Source organism: Meriones unguiculatus, chromosome 2 (assembly GCF_030254825.1).
Source record: "Meriones unguiculatus strain TT.TT164.6M chromosome 2, Bangor_MerUng_6.1, whole genome shotgun sequence".
In the NCBI taxonomy this organism is placed as follows: domain Eukaryota; kingdom Metazoa; phylum Chordata; class Mammalia; order Rodentia; family Muridae; genus Meriones; species Meriones unguiculatus.
This window is the reverse complement of record NC_083350.1, coordinates 116,455,632-116,481,001: the sequence shown is the minus strand read 5'-3', so window position 1 is coordinate 116,481,001 and position 25,370 is coordinate 116,455,632. Positions and strand designations below refer to the sequence as shown.

The 25,370-nt window shown below is 38.6% G+C and overlaps 1 protein-coding gene across 4 annotated transcripts in view; it reads right to left on the bottom strand.

Annotated features, from left to right (window-relative positions):
* The window catches only part of Ppp1r12a (protein phosphatase 1 regulatory subunit 12A), a 114,806-nt gene extending 91,295 nt beyond the window's left edge, over nt 1-23,511 (bottom strand). For 3 of the 4 annotated variants that reach the window (XM_021652989.2, XM_021652987.2, XM_021652988.2), the window contains exon 1: nt 22,998-23,511. In XM_021652989.2, coding sequence (XP_021508664.1) covers nt 22,998-23,234 — 237 coding nt within the window. In that variant the 5' untranslated portion in view covers nt 23,235-23,511. The remainder of the gene's footprint in view (nt 1-22,997) is intronic. The other variant, XM_021652986.2, reaches the window with a different exon arrangement.
* Between the last annotated feature and the right edge of the window lie 1,859 nt (nt 23,512-25,370).

The window sequence follows — 25,370 nt, the reverse complement described above, 5'->3', positions numbered from 1 at the left end:
GCCTGGATCCTCTTCCTCTGTGGCCTGGCAAGGCCGCAACACCAAGGGCAAAGAGCAAGCAACAGAGTTCATGACAGAGGCAGCCCCTGCTCCTCTTACTCAGACACCTACATGGAGACTGAGCTGCCAATGGGCTACATCTGAGCAGGGCTTCTAAAAGCTATGGACAGATGGCAGAGGAGGAGAACGCCTCCTTTCAGTGGACTAGGGAAAGGAATCAGGGGAAGGAGGGAGGGACTAGGAGTAGCTAAAGGAGGAGGCTTCAATCAGGATATATAAAGAATAAATTGTAAAAAAATTAAAAAAGGAGACCAACAGAGTAAAAACAAAAACAAAAAACAACCAAAACCTAAAAAACAAAACAAAAACTTGGGCCCTGGGGCCCCTGCAGAGACTGATACCCCAACCAAGGACCATGCATGGAGAGGACCTAAAACCTGTGACACAGCCCATAGACTCAATCTCCAAGTGATTCCGTTCCCTACTAAGGGGAGCAGGGGCTGTCTCTGGCATGATCTCAGTGGCAGGCTCTCTGATCACCTCCCACTGGGGGTGTGCAGCCTTGCCAGACCACAGAGAAAGACAATGCAGACAGTCCTGATGAGACCTGATAGATTAGGGTCAGATAAGAGGGTCCGGAGGAGGACCTCCCCTACCAAGGAACTAGGGAAAGGGCATAGAGGGAGAAGAGGGAGGGCGCCACAGCCGGGATACAAAATGAATAAATTGTAATAAATAATAATTAAAATAAAAATATAAAAATATTTTATTTTACTTATTAAAAAAACAAATAGTTATAAGAGAAGGGAAGAAGGCAGTTGTTATTAACTTTACAAACCACGTTATAGAACACTAAATAACAGAATATTTCAAATATGAGTAAAATAAAGGGATCTCTTTTAAAAAAAAATCTCTTAAAATTGGCTGAAATTGCCTTATTGTGTTACTTGAATAAATGCCAATGTAAACTTAGGTCTTGTATTCATGCTTTTAGCAAAATACAAATGAAAACAAACTTTGTCATCACTTTACCTTTAAGGTGGTCTAGTCAGTCATATTATTTTGCTGAGGACCATGCCTCCTCACTACAAATGCGATATTTTGACCAAACCCACCCTGGTCTTCATTTGTCTATGACAGTAAATCTATCTTGTTTGTAAATATTCCCAAACAAAAGCAAATGCATAGATCTGAAATTAAGAAGCAGCCATTTATCTTCCTACCTGACCAACTATTTTGTGTGTGTGTGTGTGTCTATTTTCATCCCCCAAAACCTCAATTAGTAAATCATACACATTGGATAGGAAATTGAGAGAAAGAGGTCTGAAGAATGTCTCCCTAATTCTCATGCTTTGTACCATTATACAACTTCGTCTATAGTTCCACTGGCTCTCCATATTTCCCACCATCTGACATTGGCTTATCACATTATCCTTTTTTATTAGGCTACATTTCCCCCTTGTGGATATAACAAGCACTGTGTACCTCTTACATTATTCTCTATGTATAAATCACATTAGCCATTTCCTCCTACAACCTTTACAGTGAAGGGTTTTGTACATCAAGCAAATTGTCAGTTGAGCTGAAATATTTAGTAAAACTTTTTTTACTTTTTCTAGTCTAAATAGGCTGAGGAGGTAGGGTTTCCCGTAAGAAATATCTATTAACTAAGAGACAGATGATAAAGGCTTAGTAGCTCCCTACCACTTTTATCTTACTCTCTTCTGATTCCTATCCCTAAAAATCATTGTCATTTTTCACAGTGGTGTCTTACCACTCTATCTATCTATCTATCTATCTATCCATCCATCCATCCATCCAACTACATTATAAAAAGGATAAGGAAATAAAATATACACTGTACATAAAAATGTCCAAGATTTGTATATGCTTTGGTGAGTCTAAATGCCTACCACAATTTGAGTAAACATACACAATTTCACAAGTGCAGTGCACTTAAATCGTCAACAATAAGGTATCTTACAAGCACAGTTTTTAAAAGGCCCAAGTATAATGTTCACAAATCTATCCTAGAAAGAGAATTAGATTTCTGCCCCTGATTCAGAAATGTTTTCCAGGAGGAATCTTTGCATAGTGTATAATGATTCAACTTAGGGACACAACTTCTGAGTGACTGCACTCTGAATTTTAACAGAAGAAGAATATTTCTAAATAATCAGCAAGACTGTGCTAAGTAGGCTCAATCATCAGAGTTGTCACATGCCACAGTACAGGGCTGCCTGTTTATTAAAACTACTTAGTCTGGCTATCCATCTGACTACCTATAAGTGAGGAGAAGCAGTTTGTATTTACTTCAAATATTTCATTTACTTTCATATGGGTGTTTTCTCTGTGTATATGACTGTGCACCTGGTGCATGCCTGCTACTTGTGGAGGCCAGAAGACGGTGTCACATCTCCTGGAACTGGAGTTACAGAAGGTTCAGAGCCTCCATGGAGATGCTGGGAACCAAACCTGGGTCATTTCAGAGAGCAGCCAGTGCTCTTAACTGCTGAGCCATCTCTCTAGCCCTGTAAACAATTTTTAAATGTTCAATCCTATTTCAAGTCTTTAATATGAAGTCTTTGAAATCACTCATTATGAAGAGAATCCTTTATATCTTCAAACAGCTCCTTCACATCTAGCAATCAGTAGGTGCTATGTTAGACACTAACACTGTGAAGACAAATACCAAGGAGCTTCTATTTTGGTGAAGACAATCAGGAAGATAATCACAGAACTACTAGGCACAGCACATGTATGTTGGCAGGACTCAATTAAGATAAACTTCCTGGCAGAACCAACTACTGGGATTGATTACATAAGACAGAAAAATAATGGCCATCCCTGAAGGAAGATTTTTATAGTAATCATGACCAAACTACAACTTTTAGATGATCTTTTAAAAGAGGGTTTTAACTTTAAAGTCAAATAAAATCTAAATGTGGTAGATGTAAACCCAGCACTTTGGAAGGCTAAGGCAGGACAAATGTGTAAGTTTGTCAGCCTGGGTACGACATAGGATCCTCGTCTTGGAAAAGCTAGCCACTGAAACAAAACCATACCACACAACTGTTACTGTCTAGCAGACCCATTTTCCAGTCAACAATTATGCCAAATCTCCATCAACTATGGAACAAATTGACATCATTTAAAATGTTTTACATAATCTACTGATAGTAGGTTAAACACTAAAATCATGCACATCTCTGCACTCAGTTAAAATAATATGCAGTACAAATCAAGGACACAGTGGAACAGATCACTGTTCTAGAGAACACTTAAGAGGGATACAAGCCTTTGAAGCAATTTAGTAATGCTTAGAAGATTTAAAATTTCCCTTCACTTTGACAACAAAAATCAGTTTAGAGAATTTAAGAAAATTATCATTTTACTGAAAACATCCTTCTGTACAAAATATTCATCTGATTTTGGTCTGAAAACAAGCAAGCAATAAACATTTTCTGTTTGAATAAACGTCAGAAGTAATGAAAATTGAACAGAACTATAGGTATACATTTTTAAAATATTGAAGCTTACTATTTAAAGATAAAAATGAAGAAAATTAGCTATCCACTTGATAAACTGTACATCACAGTCAGAAGTATACAAAACACAGAGGCATACAAAGTATGTAAAGATACACAAAAACAAGACAGGAGGCTGCAAGGAAACATGTATTAACATGGGGGGAAGGCTGATAGTGTTTCATGGCTTAATGTAAATAAGATTGATTATACTTTTAAAATCATTAAACTAACTTCCTATAAATTAATGCGTGATTAAATTTTAAAATGGATTTCAGTAACATGTAAACAGTTTATAGCAACTCTGGCTTTTTGTCACAGGTCCCTGGGTACTTTAAAAGGCAGGAAGGGATAGAGGAGCATGACTGTCATCTACAGTAAAGCCCTTGAGTAAAAGATACACAAAAGAAAATTAAACTGTCTTTTCGTAAAAGTCCCCTACACTGGGGACTGGAGAGATGGCTCAGCAATTTAGAGTTCTTGTTCTTGTAGAGGAAATGTGTTTGATTCCCAACACCAACATGGAGTCTCACAACTGTGACTCCAGTTCCAGGGGGGCTTTCTTTAAACAGAGTAATTAAAAAAGTTCTTTCCTGAAAATTCATTTCTACCTTCAGCAAGTGACAGCCCAAACTACATACTTAATTACTTCCTATCTTCAAAGAGCACACTGTTTGTGCTACTCTAACTGTCCTTTTAACTGCCTTACCTAAAGTAGGCTTTAGTTCCTTTATTCCAAAATAGGAAAGGAACAGTTAATAATAGAAAAAAAACCATGAATTTTTTTGCAAACTCATAACTGCTTTTCTTGCTATCTAGATTTTGTTTTTATCTCTCTGTCATCCCTAGTCATGTAAAACGTAGACGTTCTAAACTTGGAAGCAGATTATCCAAAAAAAAAAAAGAAGCAAACAAGCTTTTAGTAATGGAAAAACTGACTGAACATAACGTAAGAGCAACCAGAAAAGCAGGTCTATAAGCCCATACATTGGAAACAAAATGAAAGAGCAACTTTCACTAAAGCTCACATTTTCTAATTAAAAAAAAAAAAAATCTTACAAGAATGTAATAGGAACATAAAGTGCTAGCATTAAAACCTGTTAGTTTTATGTTGTGCTTTAATCATTGTGTTCACATTCTCCAGGTGAAAGGTATTGAGATGCAAGGGCTAATATAAAAATTAACTGTATGCTAATAGGATCCTCTATTTCTTGTCCAGTACCATCTAATGTCATAACTAAGAGGTTCTAAGACAGCAGAGGGAAAGCTGTGCCTTTTGAGTCCTCTGGCTCCATTCAGTGGTTTCTTGAACAGCTTTTCGGTTCAGTTTCAGGAGATAACAGGCCAACTAGATCCTCTCTGGCCTATCAACTGTCCTATAATTAAGCCCCAGGGATTCCTGAGGCTACCACAGTGATAGAATCTGGTTCAAATAGTCGAAGGTCACTACAGAAAAATGGTTAAGTCCAACAGTGTTTAATCACTGTGTCCAACCTCATCTCTGAGCTCTGCAACACAGTAGTCACAACTGGACTTCACTTTGTTCACTGCAATAATGAAATAATCCTTACACAATGGATGCAAACTAATGTAGCTGCCTAAAACAATATTACACATTTAAATACTAATTAATATAATTTGTTTTTCATTCATTATTGGTTCCTCTAAAGAAGCTATTAATTTTCACATGTTTAAGCATGTTAGAGCCTGTTAGAATCGAAAGCTTGACAACTCAGATGAAGACCATCTTTAATCCCACATTCATCAATACAATAGGGGAAGAATTTTTTAAACTAGCAAATGTAGTTATCACAAGTGAGGTTAAGAAGAAAACTTTATAGGATGGAAAAAAGGACCTATATGAGTTGTCTAAGAAGACTATACTCATGGGTTACTCAGGGCTCACTGGTTATCTAGTTTCGTTAAGCAGTGAGTGCTGGGTTTAGAGAGAGACTGTCGCAAAAATTAAGATGGAAAGCAATAAAGGAAAGGCAACCAATGTTAACCTCTGTCTCTGCACACATTTCCTTCTCATGTTTGTCAATGATGACGATTTTAATCTACATCTGGCAACTATGAAATGTAATTTTACATAAATACCATCATCTTTCATCTTATTTACCCAAGTCCTATACTCGATATTAAATCATACTTAGTTGGCACTATTTCTCTCATTTGATTTATGACTCTTGTCAAAAAAAGGAAAAAGGCAGTCACTGGCCACTAGACTGGAACTCAGACCCTTGGAACCCACACAATGGAAAAAGGGAAACAAACTCCCACAAGCTGTTCTCTAGCCTCCAAATTTGCACAGTGGCATAAACACACACACACACACGTGCCATACATAAACACAGAAAGTGTAATATAAAAACCCTTTTGAAAAGGTCAACAAAATTTGTTTTTAAAAAACCTCAAATGGGTATTTAGTAATACAATTTTTTCCAAAATTACCTGTCACACAATGTATATTAGAAATTTACCACTCATCTAAAATAAATACACATATAAAATGTACGTGTAAATCCCATCCTATTGCAAACTCCCTATTCTTGTTCTAATTTATAACTTTTTAAAATTATTTGGCAATTTTATGGATATACGTAATGAATTTCACTTTTTTTTTTTACCCTCTATCACTCTCTCTTCTTACTGAAATCCTTCCCTGTAGTCCTCCATCCCATTTTAATTTCTTTTTTGAGTGTGACCCATTGAGTTTAATTAGTGGCGGCTTGCAAGATAGATAGGGATTATCAACAAGAGCACAGGCAATCCATTAGGACCTACAGTACAGAAGAAAATAGCAGCCCTTCTCCCATCAACCATTAACTGCTTGATCCCTCACTGAAGGGGTAAAAGGTCTTATAAACCTCTTCTAATTTCTAAGTTTCAACATTATTCTTTCACTTGTGTGTGGTGTATACATATTCATGTGTTGTGCACACATCTGTATTGTGTGGAGGCGAGAGGTTGATAGTGTCTTCTTTGTAGTTCAATAGCTCTGCACCTTATTTTTGAGATCTTGGAACCTGGAGCTTATAGGAGTGGATGGATGGGCTGGCTAGTAACTCCAGGGTCCTCTTGTCTCAGCCTCCCTGTGCTAGGCTGCTCACACATGCTGCCACAGACAGCCTTATACATAGGCTCTGAGGATCCTGAATTCAACAAGAACTTTCTTTCAGCAGTGTCAAAAATACTTTCCAACAATCCACATCACTCTAAGCTTTACCATCTCTAATAATGTAGACTTGTGGCCATTTTTCTAATTAATTCTTAAAATGGATATTCACCACCAAATGCTTTTTATACGCATAGTTTACAAAGCAAAAGAACTCACTGTATAAAAACTGCCTTATGGACTTTTTACTTTTGTTTATATCTCTTCTGCTGGAATTAGCAAAAACTGTGAAGTCTTTTCAAATCTAGTATCCCCTGAAAATCATTTGCCTTTTAGTAATCAACTTGTCTCTGAATTATCTGCATCCACCTATAAATGGCTACAAAATATACCTAATGCTACCTTAAAAAAACAAACAAACAAACAAACAAACAAACACTTAAAAGCTCTCCTGACATGTCTATCATGTTGCCAATCCTTTCCTCATGAAAGAGAAGTGTGAAAAGACAGCATAACTCAGAAATGAGCACAAAACCATCAACACCAACCCTTAATCAACTAATAAACTGATACTCATCAACTATGTCCAAGTAGTTATATTTAATCCTTAAAATATTACCAGTAGTAGACAGGTGTTTTCCCTTGTCTGAACAGAAGAATTTTTTATATTTTGCTTATAAAACTTTCAAAGACGGAATGATTAAAAAATGTCTATTTTAGTCATTGTTAACAGCGAAAGTAATTTCTACATTTTGTCCTACACAAATACTTTGCCTCCATTTGGTATAACACACATTGTCTTTCAAATAGCCTTTTTACATTAAAGTGTTTTTAGAAAGGGTAATTTACATGTCACCTGCTCACTTCACACACAAAAAAAACATACACACAATTCCCAACTAAGATTAAAGGTCAAAGGTAGTTAGAAAAGAGAAAAAGGCACATTAGAATTCAATATATGATAACTACTTCCTGGTTCTTTTAAGCTGAGACAAGATGGCTAAGCTTGCTCCAGGTCAGAACAGTTCGCAAGCTTCTGTACAAGAGCAGAGTTCCTCATTAACTGTACAACCATAACAAAAAATTTAAATGTCAAAAGAAAAACCTCAGAAATCACCAAAGCATGTCCAGTAGTATTTTGAACAAAATCATAATGACATATTACAGTAAGAAAAACCTAGCCAGCTATTTTTTTTCCTATAAGAAGTATTTTCTTTTTTCCTGAAAACACTACGGGTACATTTAGGAGCTGAGGGATATTGCACCCGGTTGGAGAAATTGCTAACTGTATGATTCTTAGGAAAACCTAAGGTGCTCTCAGCAGCTGACCTCTGGCCTCCCCTTGACCTCGAGCTTCCTTTCTCAGCTTGTTATCATCTCAGCTGACGAAGTCCGGGAGTAACGACAATCATCCCCCATTCTTCCCACGAAACACCTGCTCCCAACACCTCACCAGTCATAAGATATCCTAAAACTACAATGTACAAGAAAATTTGAGTGTGTGTGTGAGACAGACAGAGACAAAGACAGAGACACACACAGAGAGAATATTTAAGAATATGAATTCCTGTGGTTTTCCAATAACTTCATACATTGTTTTATTTGGTCATCAAATTTTCAGCACACAGAAAACACCTCAGAACAAACTAAGTTTAATCCCCCCCCCATTCAACATATGACGTATAGTTAAGAACATAAATAATGCTCATCTGTACTAGCACAACACCCACATATCCTTTCAAACACCTTTCATGGTCAACTATAATTTCTTGTCTGCCTTCATCAGTTAGTCTTTCACATTCCTCTTGGCTAAGCAACATGCACACGGTATAGAGGCTTCATTTACACTGTAAACCAAATCAGAATCTAGGTTATACAAGGCTTTGACTTTTACTCTCTCAAGTCAATCTACTACTTTTATTTAGTGCCTACCAACTGCTTGTCTTAACTGTATCTTTAGCTACTCTATTTTCTAACCCAACTCAAGCTAGTCAGTTCTCGCAGACTACTCAGCTTCGGAAGTCTTCCCCAGCTTCCAGCCTTATTATGTTCTCAGTGACTGTCCACACTGCAGCAAAGGCTGTTTTGTTTTCTTTTTCTACAAGAGAAAATTTGATTGTGTCATTGATAAAAATAGAAGTCTCTGCATATGCTATTTTCTCTCTCTGAAGTAGCCCCCCAAACACCTTTCTTATTCACAACCTGCCAATCAGTTGCCAATCAGCAACTCAAACAGAAAGCCTTCCCCTAGCCCCGACTCTCGTGTAGACATGCCTTCACATGCTTCCACAACACTGTAGTACTACCACGACAGGTGATTACACATAATGGAGAGAGATTTATGACTGCCTGTATGTTTGCCTATACACTCCAGCGGACAGTAAACTATGCTGTCTGACCATCTTGTTTGCTATCATCAGTACACTGAATAATGCCAAGTTTAGTCTAAGGTTTGGGATTTCCGATGCCTCAATGCTTAGTAGTAAATAAACATTTTTGCTTTAAAAACGCAACTGTTTACTTAGATACAATTAACATACAATAATCCTAAAGTGTACAGTGAAATGGAAGTCGATGTATTCAGTTCTGTCTTGTTTGTTTTGTTTTTTGAGACAGGGTTTCTTTGTGCAGCCTTGGCTGTGCTGGACTGAGCTCTGTAGACTAGGCTGGCCTCAAACTCAGAGATCCACCTGTGCCTGCCTCTGCCTCTGCCTCTGCCTCGCTTCTGGCTCTGGAATTGTGGGATTACATGCTTGAGCCACCATGCCCAGCTGATGTATTCAGAATAGTCATCACCATATCTTAGAGCATCTTCCCACCTTACCTTCTAGCAGTAACTCCATATTCTCCTCAACATGTCTAGCACCTGGCAGTCGGTGACCTGTCTGTCTCAATAGAGCTGGCTACTGGAGACATTTCATATAATGAAACTTTACAGCATGTGGTCTTTTGTGACTGGTTTCTTTCATTGGGCATAGTTTTAGAAATTTACCTTTAGTATTTACCAGTATACCATTCATTTTATTGCTGAAGAATAGGCTTCTGAGTCTAGTAACAAAACAAAACCCCTTTATCAGTTTATCAGCTGATTAACAGGTAGGTTTTTATGTGGACACACTTTCAAACAAAGGATAGATATCTAGTACAGAATTGTACTACATATACATATCTAGGCCATGCATAGAAATGAGATTATTTCAAAAGTGGGGCTGCTGAGATGGCTCAGTGAGAAATCATGCAAGCCTGATAACTTGAATTTGATTCCCACAATCCACACTAGATAGAGACAACTGATTCTTCAAAATTGTACGTCATGCAGTCTCCAGTCTTTTCACATATTCTCATTCTCTGTCCCCCTCTCTCAAACACACACATAAATAACATTTTAATAATTTAAAAAGTGGCTACATGTTTTACATTACTGCCAGCAGTGTAGGAGGGCTCCAACTCCCACAGATCTAGTCCACATGTTCCTATCTCGATTACAACCATTCTTGAGGCTGTGAAATAGGTATCCCACTGCACTTTTGATGTGTTCTTCTCTGAAGCCTAAGCAACTTAACTTCACTTTATTGAAGAGAGTACTCTTGGAATCTGTTTTACTAAAAAAAAATTAAAAAGTAGAAATCTCTGAGTCCTTAATGGTGTCCGGAACTGTGCTAGTTATAGTTTATGTCAACTTGACACAAGCTAGTCACCAGGGAAGAACTTTTAAGTGAGAAAATACCTCTATAAGACTGGCCTGTAGGCAAGTCCATAGTACATTTTATTAATCAGTGATTAATGTGGGAGGGCCCAAGCCACTATGGTGGTGCCACCTCTGGGCAGATGGTCCTGGATGGCCTAAGAAAGCAGGCAGACAGAGCAAGTCAGAAAGCAGGATTTATTTCTCCATGGCTTCTGCTTCAGTTTCTGCTTACAGGTTCCTGGCCTGGCTTTACTCAGTGACAGCCTTGCAAGCTCAAGGTGAAACAAATCTTCTACTCCCTTATTTTTGGTCACGATATTTATCACAGCCATAGACATCGTAACTAAGACAGGAACAGACTATCTCTTAGTATTTGTTAGATGAATAAAAAATAATAATATGCAGCTGAAAGTACTTTTTGAGGTGTAAGCCTACTGGGGAAGAATGACTATATGAAAGAGGTGAAGAGAAAACAGAAGATGGCCATGACATTTTAGGTTTGTAGTTGAAGAATGGTAATGTAAGAAACAAACAAAAAGATAATGTAAAAAGTACAAGAGGAGATTTTTTTTTTTTGGAATGAGTTGGAGCTACAGCAATGAATGAATCAAGGCATAACACTCTTAGAAGCATTTGTTCTTTTAAAGCAGTTGAAAAAGAAAATTAACAAGAGATCTGAGAACAAACCAGAGAAAACAGGTTCAAAAGTGGTTATGACATAAATTAATAAATTACCTATCACTCAATTTTTTTGGGGGGTATTCTGGGCTAAATCCTACTTAAAAAAAAAAACATAACCCTGTGGCTTTTCAGATACTGAACTATTATCATTTGTTAACAATGTCAATCAAAAGCACACTGTACATTATACAAGAGATAGTAAACTGTCAAACACATGATGATCTAAATATCTGATGCATGAAGGAGTTAACCTCTAATTTAAATAAATAATGGCATTATACAAATGCAGGTTGTGTTGACATTTTTAATAACATATGTTTCAAACATCTAAAACATTACAATTAAATATCTTTTTAAATTAATTATGAATTTTTACGTGTATGGATGTTTTGCCTGCATGAATGTTTATACACATGTATTACTAGGATTCACAGAAGCCAGAAGAGGGCACTGAACTCTGGTACTGGAGTTACACACAGCGGTGAGTTGCCATGGAGGTCCTGAGAATTGAACGCTGGTCCTCTGGAAGAACAGTCAGTGCTTTCAACCACTAAGCCATTTCTACAGCCCCCTAGAATTAAATCTACGTAAAGAAAAGAAGCGAGTCAGGGATGTGGCTGTGGGTTAAAGCACTTACCATGCAAATGTGAGGTTTTGAGATAAAATCCCCAGAATGCATGTAAAAGCCAGATTTGTAACATGAGCCTCTGAAATACCAGTGCTCCTAAGAGGACCTGGCAGGCAGAGACAAGAGAATCCTGAAAACTCACAGACCAGTCTCACTGACATGCTAGCTGAAAGAAGAGTCTCCGCCTCAAACCAAGAGGAAGGTGAGCACCTACAGCCAGAGATGTCCTACGTCTTCTACGTATTCACACATACAGACACACACACGTACGTACAGACACACACACATTCATACCAAAAGAAAAAGAAATGAGGTGGGAGAGGAGGAATACTTTTATCCTGTCTTTTTTTCCAACTATTTCTCTGAGTAAATACAATGATTTTTACACGTTTGCATAGAGTAATGAAAAAACAAAACAATTTTCCTATGGGTGACTTATGGAGGATGATATCATCCCACAAGTTTAACAGATGTGTCATCAATAGTCTGTCTGTTTAAGGTCAACTTTCCAAATTTCATACACTAGAATCTTAACTAAAAGATGTCTTCCACGAACAAGTAAAAAACACTAACATTTAGAGCAGAACATAAGACTTTAAATTACATTTTTCAGAAGAAATCCAAATATAATAGTTAAGATGAACATAGCGTATTTGCATGCTATATCATGAAAAAGTAGAACAAAACCTAAATATTCATCAAATTAGAAAAATAAATTCAGAAACACAAAGTGAAATTCCATATAGCCATTAAAGGCAAACTGTGTATCAACACTGATTAACAAAGAAGATGTGAAATTTTAAAAGTAAGTTATATACCAGAAAATTGAGTATGATACCATTTACAGATGACCACATACTTGTACTAAAGGGCGTATACTAGACTTTTAAGGGGCTAGCTTCAATCCTGAACAGCTGACTAGCACCAACCACCTCCTATGGTTTTCTAAGCTAAACCATAGAACGCTTAACTACCTAAACATTTCTTTTCGCTATAATATGCACATATAATAAGCACAAATAGAAACCATGTTAAAAATAAAATGGAGATAGAAGCAGAAGCTGGAGGATTAGGAGTTTAAGGCCAGCTTGGACTTCATGAAACCTTGTCTCAAAAGCAAACAAACAAATCAAGCACAGAAGGTGCTGAAATCTCAATAATGACTTATAGCTTTTCGTCTAAGATAAATGTACTGAGATTAGATGTTTTAGTGTGAAAAAATGATGGCTGAAGGGATTAACTTGCAACAAACTTTTTTTTAAAGGAAATGACAGAAGCTATGCTAGACTGCACATTGTACTTTGAAAGAAATAAAAAATTGCTGAACATTTGATCTGTTCAAAAATTTTAAGAAAAATTACACAGATTAACCAACATGCCTTTTAACAAAATATAACGTCCAAAGCCTGGTACTTTGGTTAGGAACAAACCACATATGCACAAAAACTGTCAGGTGTAATACTGACTTCTTTCATGGAAAAACTAGAACATATATATTTGGCTCATTATAAAGAAATTCTGAAACAATTTACACCCAGTGTAAGAGTTAATTAAAATATTAGAGGGCTATTTTATGATTATGTTCTAATTAAAAATAAGCTTTGTAGTCTGTTCCACAAGACGGAATTCATACCTGGCACCACTGACAAAGCCAGGAATCCATGGCTAAATGACAGGTCATATGCCCAAGGGAAGAACTCAATATTATCCTGCTAAATCGACACAGACTCAAACAGCTCCCCAAGTACTGATTCTTCCTATCAACAGATTAGTGTATCTCTCAACTCTTCTTATTGCAGTAATGGCAATCAATACAGAAACCTACAACTGGTCAACGTGCTGGGAGTAAGACTACTGTGGTAATGAAAAGATAAGCACCCAAAATACTAGTGCGATCAGAAGAGTCTAGCATATGAGACTACATAATGAAAAGACTCCCTCTTTTCAAGGCTCAGAAAACAGCCAGAAGTAGTGGGCAACTATGGCGAAACAGTATTTTCATGACGTGATAGGACAGTTGCACACATGAACTCATGGAAACTATGGCTACATATACACAGCCTACACAGCATCATGCCAGACAAAATCTCATGGATGAGGGAGGAGGTACCAAGTGCCACTTCTAGATGAAAAGCTACTGACAACTGATAGCTGCGTGAGGAGAGAGAGGCTAAGTTTTTGGTTGGCTTGTTTTAGGGACAAGGCCCCGTATCTATACACATACTGGCAGCACTAAGTAGACTTGGCGGGTCTCAAAAAACAGATTACATGAAATTTGGAGAGAGCAGTGACAGTGGAGGTGGGGAGTTGGAAGGAAGAGAATGAAGGCCATGTACTTGATCAAAGCACCTTATCTGCATGTATAAAATTCTCAAGCAATAAACTTTTAAAAATAAGCTTTGTACAAAATATGTAGTTACTGATTAATGGTGCCATAATTATTATTGCAATCTATCTTATTCACCAGATACAACTCCAAATGATCAACATTTTCAAAACATAACTTTCCTGACTATACTTCAATACGGAGGATATTCATAAACATGTTCTAGAGCTGATGTTCCAAGAGCTCTGCAAACGTTCCAAAGCAAAGGTATTTCCATCTCAAAAAATTCAGAAAAATATATAAAATCTCAACATAACAATTCATAAATGTGCACATGCATACATACTGTGCATTTTAATAATCGGTTCATGAAAAAATATGTCTTACATGGCCACCAAACTTTAAGAAGGCACCAACTCACACCTCATTAAATCCAATCTCCTCTGCATTATTGAATACTACAGAAAGTGACAGTTTGCACAATCTTGAATTCTTTTTAACCCCCAAACCAATCTGGCCACTATGAGGTATATTCAAGTTAATGCTTTCTATTAAGTAAGGCTCTCTCCACAGACTCTCTTTCTCTCTCAATACATACAACATACTTAAATAGATTACTAAAAAGGTGACAGCTGAGAAATGCTTTCACTTGCTTTCCATGGTTTCTAGTGAATGTCATTTCAGAAATGCCCATATGACACATGACAACGTGGAATGTCTCCACCCATTTGAGTCAAGCAGGCACTGAGGGCAGTAATACAGAAGTGAAGCCTGCCTTTTTAGGTAGCCAGCACAACAATGAAAAGATAAGCACCCAAAATACTAGTGCGATCAGAAGAGTCTAGCATATGAGACTACATAATGAAAGACTCAGAAAAGACTCTGTAATTAGAATCACTACAATGTATGTATGGCCTTTATTGCTATGCTGCTAAGGAACCCTTTCCTAAATGAATACAAAGGACTTGTTTAAAGATATTCTTAAACTAAATTACATAAACTTGGCAAAATTCCACTTGTATTGGTAATCAGTAAAATATTCCATTTTTAAAGTAAATCTAAAACAGAGGTATTTTACTGTATTTTTTTAATTGTACAGGAATTTTAATACAGTATCATAGTTACTCTGGTGAGGGATCACATTCAAAGACCGAGGGCTGCATGATCCAGCTGGAATACATACCTTTAATCCCTGTGGCAGAAATACAGACGCTCCTTTAGTACATACCCTTTTTTTTTTTTTTTAATGGCTACTTAAATGTAAGTTGACATGCAATTTTCTGATACTTTCCCTCACTTTGGAGACAGTGGCCCACACCGAAGTTCCCACTGCCGTGTAACTCACTATATAGACCAGGCTGGCCTCAAACTCACAGAGACTGACCTGCCTCTACCTCCCAAGTACTGGGATTAAAGGTATGTGCCACTGCACACTGCCTCTGATATATTTTAATTCTCTAAAAGCTGTCATTGTTTCCCAGACAACATTTAGCTCATTTTCTATGATCTCTGCTGTTAAAAATTACAATAATCTGTTTTTTTTTTAATTAAGACACTGTGTACCTACTGAAATAAAATGCAGACAAATGAAAGTTAAAAGAAAGAATCAATTAAGAAAAACATCTATGTTAAGGAATTTTCTTTTGTCTGAAGATAAAATACACTTCTATTAATGGCTTATAAATGCTAAGCACATGGTTTAGAAAGTGCAAAGAATCACAGTGTCCTTCAGTGGTCAAGAATGCTCACACTTTGCGCTTTGAGCAGAGCCTTAATAAAAATAAACTGGGTAATACATTCCAGAGGATAACAACAAGCACAAAGACTTATGGGAGCATATAAATATGGAACCAATGGTTTTCACCAACCTCCCAAATCCCTTAAGATAAATTCCTTCTTGTTTATTATGTATCCAAGAGTTGCAGTGCTTAAACTCTGAAGACATAGAAATGTCACCACCCATACTCTACCACGGGTGACATATGGGTTCTGTTCATCCTTACCTACAGGTGTACTTTCACCAAAGCACAAAAAACACCTGTTGTCAATTTCTTGATAATTTTATAGACAGGGAGATCTCAACTGCCCTTTATTTAGACACCACATCCTCTGTTGTTAACGTATCTCATTACTTTATGAAATGTAAACTACTTGTTTTAAATTTTCTGATGGAACAAAACAAAAAAAGATTTGTTTTTTTAGTGACTGAAATAAATATGTTCATGTAAATAAAATTCAAAGAATCAATAACAAGCAATAAATAAATCACATTTCACATTTTTATCAAAATGAAAACAATTCTTTCATCTTTTTCAAATTAAGACCCAAACTAACTCGGTGACACTTTGTAAATAATTCATGGAATATATATTGATATTTTTATCAATAGGAGGCTCCCAACTATACTCAAGAATGATTAACAACTTGAAAGCTGGGAAATACATTCCAGAGAATAACAACATGCACAAAGACTTATGGGAGCATATAAATATGGAACTTTTTCCTGTCAGCAACTTTCAATTATCAGAAGCCACTTTAGAAAACACTATTATAGCATGTTGTATGATATCTTGTGTCCTGATTGCAAATATCAATGGTCACTATACACAAAGTAAATTGAAGTAATCATGCTGCATAGTGATGACAACTTGAGATTACTTTTTCTTTTGATACAGGACCTCACCAAGTAGCCCTGGCCATCATGAAACTCAGAGATCTGCCTACCTCTGCCTCCCAGAGTGCTAGGATTAAAGGCCTGCATCACCAGGCCCAGCTAAGATTGTTTTTAGTATCTCAGATATGAATTCCCTATAGTTTATCTCCAAGAACAGAATGCACACACTTAGGTATAAAAATCACTGTAGGTAAACATATAGCAAGCATAGTAATATAAACTGTCATTAGCAGACAAATGAAAAAACCTAAATTCTATATCCCGAAATAAAAGTACTTTTGTAGTAATTTCCTTTTGAAATTAAAAAAAATATTACGATCAAGTATTTTTTATTTAATGGTCGGCAGAACAATCTTGACAAGACCTAAAATTTAGGGCCATTTTGAATTCTATGTTGATAAATATATATATTACTATTGCATTTTAACTACCATCAAAAGATATCAAGTGTCAGTTAAAACAAAAATAGATTAAGAAAAAAAATACCTGCACATTTTTTCCATTTAGCTGATTTATAGGAAAAAAAAAACATCAAAAACTAATCATCAATACATCACCGAAATATTTAAAAATGTTTTCTTCTTCAGACTTAAAATAGGACACCAGCCACAGTGCCATACCTTTAACCCCAGCACTCAGGAGGCAGAGGTGAGTTTGAGGCCTGCCTTATCTACATAGCAAGCTCCAGGACAGATGGGACTACATAGGAAGAGACCCTGACTCAAAATGAATGAATGAATGAATGAATGAATGGATGGATGGATGGATTTTTTAAAAAGGAAAAAAAATGGCATCTAGAATAAAGCTGAGGCTCTAGACACAGCCCTGCTTTACAGTTCTGTCATTCACTGTGTTGACAATCTTAAGCAAAGGAAGGGAGCTGTGAGAATTAAAGATGATGCTGTTTCTGAAGCACTGCTTTTCAATAGAGCCCTGTAAGTCACGGCTGCTGCACATCCAACTTAAAGGAACTGTTAGAGGTCTATCAACCATGTGACGAGTAATCAACATGTGAACATCCTATCTCTTCTGTGTTTATGGCAACTGATAAACTTGCAAAAAGAAGGTGTAAGAAGAAACAGCTATGATGTTTAAAAAGACCACAAAAGCAATGAAAGCGGCACCTTTAGGATGTGTCAGGAAACAGCACATTATAGTAGTGAGAAAATAATGCTTGGTCCTTACATCTAGTAAAAGGTTTCCAAAAGCCGTTTCTTCAAGATCATTTAGATTTTGAAATGTGTTTCTCTTACTGAATAGAACATGGAAAACATGGTAAGGGAGGGATGGTGAAAGTTTCCTCTGGTCTACCCAGTGCTTCTACCTGGCTAACCAGAAACTGCTCAGTCACAGCCTGAAATCACACTGAAGCTAAAGCTCATGAAAGATAGTCTTGGTTATGACACTTCAAAGTCAGACCACAAAACTGTTGCCAGGAAGCACAAAGCCAGCAACTGCAGAGAAGGCATTCTAGCAGCAGCAGTGAAGGCGCTGCTGTGCCAGCACACCCCATATATGGCTAGATTGCCCATTTACTTGTGGAAGTAGGGACCAGTTTGGGCTTGGAGATTTGTTTAATAAATTTAAAAATGGATTCTGGATAATTTTAATAAAAAGTTTTACGAGCCACAACTTTCCTAAAGGGAGGTACACAGAAAAATAACTTCACGTTCATTTTTAACACCAATTTTAATACTTTCTTATAACAGATCCAATAGGTGTTTCCAAAACTTTAACATTCCATGACAAAAATAAGACGCAAAGGTTACAAAACCGTAAATGTATTCATTTTAGAACAGATTGCTGATCTGTCTAGCTGGAAAACAAAGAGGGGTATTACTGTAAAATTACAAAAGAACATAAACAGCTTAACCTTGGATTTTACTATACAGTCTACCTCAGGTTCTTATGAAGTTGTTAACCGAATATATTTTCTACTACCTAACGAAAACTGAGGCTGTTTGAAGACTTACTAATAGAGGAGTGTGACACTAAAAAGTGTCCCAATTAAAAGGAATATACCAAACATTCATTTCCAAGTTTTTCACTTATTTCATAAAAACACAAGTTCTATAAATATTGGACCAATAGTCTAAAAATCTGGACAGGCAGGCTTCAAATATATATCTCACAGTATACAAATAGCCATAAAACTTATTTATAAAAGGAAACAAAATAGTTCAATAAAAATATTGAGTCAGCCAACATGGAAACACAAAGATCTGGAAGAATGGGTTCTGAGTCTTCTAAGTCTGGGAAAATGAACTTCCACATATGATTCAGCGAGAAGTGTTTGTCTCACAAAGATGGACCAGGCATGTGTGCAGTGAGTACTCCAGAGACATGTGTCTCGGCTACCACAGCTGTCTTAAGTTCCAAGCAGTTGGCAGTTGGATGGAACCTTGATAATTCTGGCTGGTAAAGAAAGGAAGGATATTCTAGTGGAGAAAAAGATGACAGATAAGCACAGAAATAAAAAAGATCTAGTTTTAATGAAAGTAGGTCCACCAATTCCACAGCTACGAAACATAAGTGAGTAAGTTTTAAACCTACATTAAAAGGATAGGCACAACACAGGATTGTTAGACTTTCTGAAATCTGTATGCATCCTATACGGAAACATACATACATACACACATACATACATGCACATATAAAGATAAGAAGAAAAATAAATGCATGGAACAGGTTGATAATCAAACTAGGAAAAAAAGAATTAATACAAAATTAATTCTGAAGGAAAGACAGATGATTGGGTGGACACATATACACAGAAAGAATGAGTAAATTATAACTAAAATGTTTAAATTTATCTTGAGATTGATTGATTATGACATTAACAGAAACAGAGGTGTCAATGAAAAGATGGAGCGTAGTGAGGAACAATGGTTTAGTCTTAATTCAATGCTGAAATTCATGATGATTTGACACTAAAGCTGAATATTCAGATTGTGTAAAAAGGATTCTATACAATCTCAAGACATGAAAAAATAGCTGAAAAAATACAGTGATAAGAGATTATAAAACTCAAGTATAATTACAAAAAAAAAAAAAAAAAAAAAAAACAAAGAACACAAACACCAAACCTCTGAACAGTAAAAATCCATTCAAGAAATATTTTGTGAAAACAAAGTAGCTGTCAACCTATGGCTAAGGAAACAGCTCTGAATATACATGATTACTTAATGATACCTATTTTTAGTTAAAAATTACAACATATATTTCATTATATCAGTAAGTTGGGTGCTGCAGAAGAACAGGAACTGGAAACAGGACTTGAAAACCACTGGCACAGAGGAAAAAGTTAAGATTTTTAAGGTTAAAATAAAGAAGCTAAACTCCAAATCATCACTCTTATCATTTTAGGCACACTCGTAAGGACCTGCCAAAGGCATTCTATCCATAACCCAATAGATCTTAAAAATGTTTACAAAGCACACTGATATAATCACGTTATAAATAAAACTCTGCAGGTGAAATTGCCAACTAACAAAACTGGAACTGTTCTCTAGATCTCAGGTTTAGAAAAACAAGAGCAGCATCCTACCTACACTTGAAAGAGGAGGAAGAGTACTTCAAAGATCAAGAGAGAAATTTGCTTTCTCTCCTTTTGGATGGCATTTCTATGCCAAAGAGATGAAGAGCAGTAGCTGAGTTTCCATAGCTTTCAGTGAGAGCTCAATGAATTCAAGGAAAAGAGTGGGGTGAATCTGTGCATTGTGAAGTAGCCAAAGCTTTTCTCCTGTTAACAAAACTTAGGCTACTTCATCCAGACTAAAAAGGAGTGAATGTGCAAAGAGACTAAAGAAAAATTACATTGGTAAATCATTTTAGATTTATTTTATGATCTTTTCAGAGTATTAAAATATACAAGAACTAGTCACTAAATCAGTATGTCATTTCACAGTTAGCTAATGAAGATAAATGTCATACATGAGATTTCTCAAAACCTTAAAGTCCCATGAAGAGGAGGATGAGTTCTATTTCTCACCTCTCACTAACTGGTGTCCCAAATTTGCCCAAAATGAAGTCCTTGTCTTCACAGTTATATTGGAAAACAAGTACAAGATAATTAAGTACAATAGAGAAAACACAATAAACATTTCAGTGGTTCATCTTTTTTTATGATGTATTTATGTGCATTGGTATTTTGTCTGCATGTATGTCCAGAAGAGGGTGCAACTGGAGTTACAGACAGTTATGAACTGCCATTGTGGGTGCTGGGAATTGAACTCAGGTCCTCTAGAACAGCTACTGACTGCTCTTAGCTGCTGAGCCATTTCTCTAGACCTCTTTAAGATGCTGGCTTCACTGATTTAAGGAATATGCAGACAAATCAGAAAAAGGCTCTATCCAACTGCAAATAAAAAGGCTTTATACAAATCGGACAAACTTAGAAACGTTTTCTTACGTGCTTGTCAGCTCAAACAAAATACTCAATAATAAAGACGATACCAACATTCACAAAACTACCTAATTCAATTAATCAAGAATATATCAGTAAGTCTTTAAATAAGTGAAACTGAGAAACACAAGTCTTCAAAAGCCAATTTCGTGTTTTCTACTATCTAAACCAGCACTGCGATTTTATTAAAAAAAAAAAAAAATTAGACACTGTCCTCTTCCTCCAAGCTAATACAATTCTTCACACAGAAGCAACTTTAGTTTCTACTTAGCAGTGTTAGAAAACACACTGATTCGAACCATTAACCAATTATTCTGACATACAGTAAGTGTGTTTCAGAGCCACTTTCACACTAAAATTTGCCAAGGACACTTGAAAGAAAACTTGAAGGTTTTTTTTTTTCATTTTGTATAATTACATTAATCTTAATGCCAAAGTTGCTTTCCTTCTCCAAACCATGCTTTAGGCATATGAAGTTTGCACTACATTAGAGAACCATGATATATTTTCACTGGGTGCCATTCCAAATTCCAGATCTGTCCTGCAAATTGTCGGTCATTTCAGTCCTTCCAGTCAACTTTGTAAACAAAGGCTACAACAAGTTCGATAAGCAAATTTGATTAAATAAAACTTTAAATGGTCATCACTTATTAAAGCAGGAAGCAATAAAAGGGAAATACTTCCGTACTGTGTCTTTTGAAAATATATAAAGTTAACAGTCACAAAATATAAAGTTTATATATAAAGTGTGAAGCCTTAAGTTTCAACCTCTCAAACGAGTTTTTAACCACGGTATTATTTTTTAAAAAAATACTATGATCTTTCACACAACCAAGATGAGAAAACACAACCAGAAAAGTATTTTTCATTCTAAGTTTTCTAGTAATTAAGTTGCTTAATATGAAAATAGACAGAATCTATGTCACGGCACCTATTACCAGCACTTAAAACTTGCTTTTCAAGCAGAACTCTAAGAGTTTTGTTGCTTTTGGCTTGTTAAAGGCAAAGCAACATTATCTCTGGATTGCCAATAGTTTCTCCTTATTTGGCTAACATTGAGAGATCCCAATCGGACTACTATAAAACTTTAACATGCACAAAGCACCCATTTTGAGAAAAGGTTGTGATTAGCTTTCTTTTATCCCCCCTCACCCCAAAAGAAAAATCAAAGTTTGGCAACTGTCTTTGGGGAGTGCACAGTGTTTATTCTCCTCTTTCTAGCCCCAGTGCACACTCTGGAGCCATGGCTCAGGGATCTATGACACTGCGACAAACTCTTCGAGTACAGGAATCTATAGACTCTAGTTAAGAGGTGGGCAAACCCACTGGGAAGGCTTCCTTATCCGGTACACTACCATCCCCTCCCCTTCAGCCACTGCAGATTAGCTAATTACACCCCGTTTTCCCCCTCCCCAGTGACCAAGAGTAATAAAGGAGAAAACAGGAAATCGTTCGCTCAGGGCACCCGGCTTAGAGCTCTTGATTACTATTATTATCATCATCATTTGTAATCAAGTCTTAAGAAGTACACCAAAACCAACGTCCACCTACAGGCCCAAGGGGTCCATCTGCCCCAAGAGTCCCCACCGCTCCCTCGTTTAGTGGATTTCAACAAACCTCCCCCCCCCCCCACCTCCACAGTTTATCACTGACACCCGGCCTCAACACAGCCCATTACACGCCTGCTCGTCTCGACCCAGAGTACCAGACACACATCCACAAATGGCCCTGGGGCCCCAACAAGACCACAGGCCATTCTGCCTCGCGCCCGGGAAATCGGCCCGCAAACTGCACAGGCAGCGGCTCCGAAGGGGGCCCTGGAGCCCCGCGCCCAGCCTCCCCGGACGGAGCCGCCCCCTCACCCGCAGCAGGGAGTCGCCCGGGGAGGCCCGGGGCGCGAGCACGACGCGGGCCCTGCGGGGTCGGAGCGAGGGCGGCGGGCACACAGACCTGGTGCAGGGCGGTGAGCCCGTCCACATTGGCGTAATTGATGTCGGCTCCACGGTGCAGCAGCTTGAGGACCTCGTCCGTGTCGCCGCTGGAGCAGGCGGCCAGGAAGACAGCGCCATCGTCGAACTTCACCTTGGTCTTCTGGCGCTTCACCACGGGCGGCTCGAGGTCCGTCTCCGAGCCGATCCAGCGCTTCAGCTGCTCGTTCCGCTTCTGCTTCGCGTCCGCCATCTTCATCCCCTCTCCTGCCGCCGGCTCTTCTTATCGCGAGCTGGGGGAAGGGGGCGGCGGCGAGCGAAGGCGAGGGGACGCGGGGGGTGTGCGACCGTGTCTGCGAAAGCCGGGGGCCGGAGCGGAGCGGCGAGCCGGGGAGGAGACGCTCGAGACTTCCAGTATCCCACAGAGCACTGGGGCGAGCCCGGCAACAGCGGACCTCTCTTCCTACCACAGACGCCCTCCCGCCCCCGGCGCGGCCGCCCGTCAGCCGCGGCCCGGGCGAGCGTAACTTCGCGAGATCGCGGCCTGGGGAGGCGCCCCGCGGCCAGTGCGCATGCGCGCTCCCGCCTCGGCCCGGCCCGGCCCAGGAAGAGAACGGCCGCCGAGTGCGGCGGCGGGGGCGCCACCGGAGGGAAGCGGGTGTGGCTCTGTCTGCGGGGGCTGGGCCGCTCCTGGCGGGGAGGAGGCCGGGGAGGAAGGTCGTCCGGCGGGACCCGGGGCTCCGCAGGCTTGCCGGTCGGGCGGCGAGGCGGTACCAGGCTTGACCTGTCTCCGGGCCTCGTCCGGGCCGCGCGAGGCGTCTGCCCAGGGCGGAGGGTTTTCCTATTGGCTGCGTGATTTGAATGGAGTGGACACGGGTCGAGCCTTAGGTGCTTGTGGGTGCTCTCCCGGGCGAAGCCGGGCGGCGCAGTCCGGACGAGAGTGTTTCAAATTGGGGTTTCTGCGGGCCCTGGTGGCAGTGACCGAGGTGATCCTATACTGACAGGGCATGACCTACGCTGACTGCGGTGGCTTCCTGCTAACACCCACTGCAGAAATGTCTTTCCTCTTAGGCTGGCTTGTTGTTGTTTTGTTTTCTTCTGCCTCTTGAGCCTGTGTTGATCCCTCTTCCTTCATGGCTTTCAGCCTGTGTGGCACTGCCCATGAGGTTAGCTCAGCCTTGGTAACTGGTCCTGACCTTTTAAGGGATTTATGGTTCCAGCTCCATTGCTTTCTATGGAGTAAAGACCCGGCTGCGTCTAGAATTCAGAAGGAATGTGGATGAAGGCGGTTAATTCGACCGGTATTTATCGAATACCTGCCTAGTAAGTCGTAACCTTCTAGACACTGCAAAAACAATAAATATAGTTTATTCGAACCCATTTCTTAAATTTAAGTGCTGTAAGAGACATTATCATAAAAGGGATTTTAATTTTGCCTTTTTAAAACACTCTGTACCACACACTTTAGATCTATAATGTCATAAAACCCTACCACTGAATGGAAAGTTATGGGATCCTTTAGACTGTGATCCCAGACAAAATAAAACAATTGCAATTCTGGTTTAGGCTTGCTGCCTGTCTCTGTGTCCCCCTTCTCCCCCCACCTCCCAGTCCTGGGGATGGAACAGTGAAAAGTTACTTTCTTACTCCCAGCTTGTTGCCGTTCTCGAAGACTACGTTACAACAGTTGAGTAAAATCTGCTTAGGAAATCACCTTCCTCATAGAACTGAATACTCTGATCTTTAGTTTTAGGAATAGTAATAGACTCCAAGCAAGGATAAAAATACTTCCTTTGAAACACGAAAGGAGTTGCCACACATTAAATGTACCAATGTGTATTCATAAAATGTGCCAAAGATCATAGCATAAGACCTTTGCATAGCAGTAATAATAATGTAATGGTGTTGGTAGTGATTAGTAATCTCCCCCACCCTCAGAAGACGAGGTTTCTCTGTGTAGCCCTGTCTGTCCTGGAACTCAACACTTTGTAGACCTCGAATTCAGGGATCCACCTGCCCCTACCTCCCTACTGAAATTAAATCCGTGTGTCACCACCACTAGGAAGGGCAGTGGATTTTCTTTTGGGGGGAAGGGAGGGCCTTTTTTGGAGACATGGTTTCTCTGTATAGCCTTGGTTGACTTGGACTCACTTTGTAGACCAAGGTGGCCTCAAACTCACTAATCCCAGCAATCAGGGAGGAGAGGCAGGCAGATCTCTGAATTTAACACTAAAATATGAAGTCTCTTTGCACAGAATACATCCCTCTGAAGAAAGAAAGGAATTGAAGATAGCCTTGTCAGCTCCTCCGTCTACCTAGAAAAACAACTTTTCTTTGTTTTCCAGGAAGGTTCTGATCTACTTATTAGCTCTTAAAAAGTGCTACTGAAAAATAC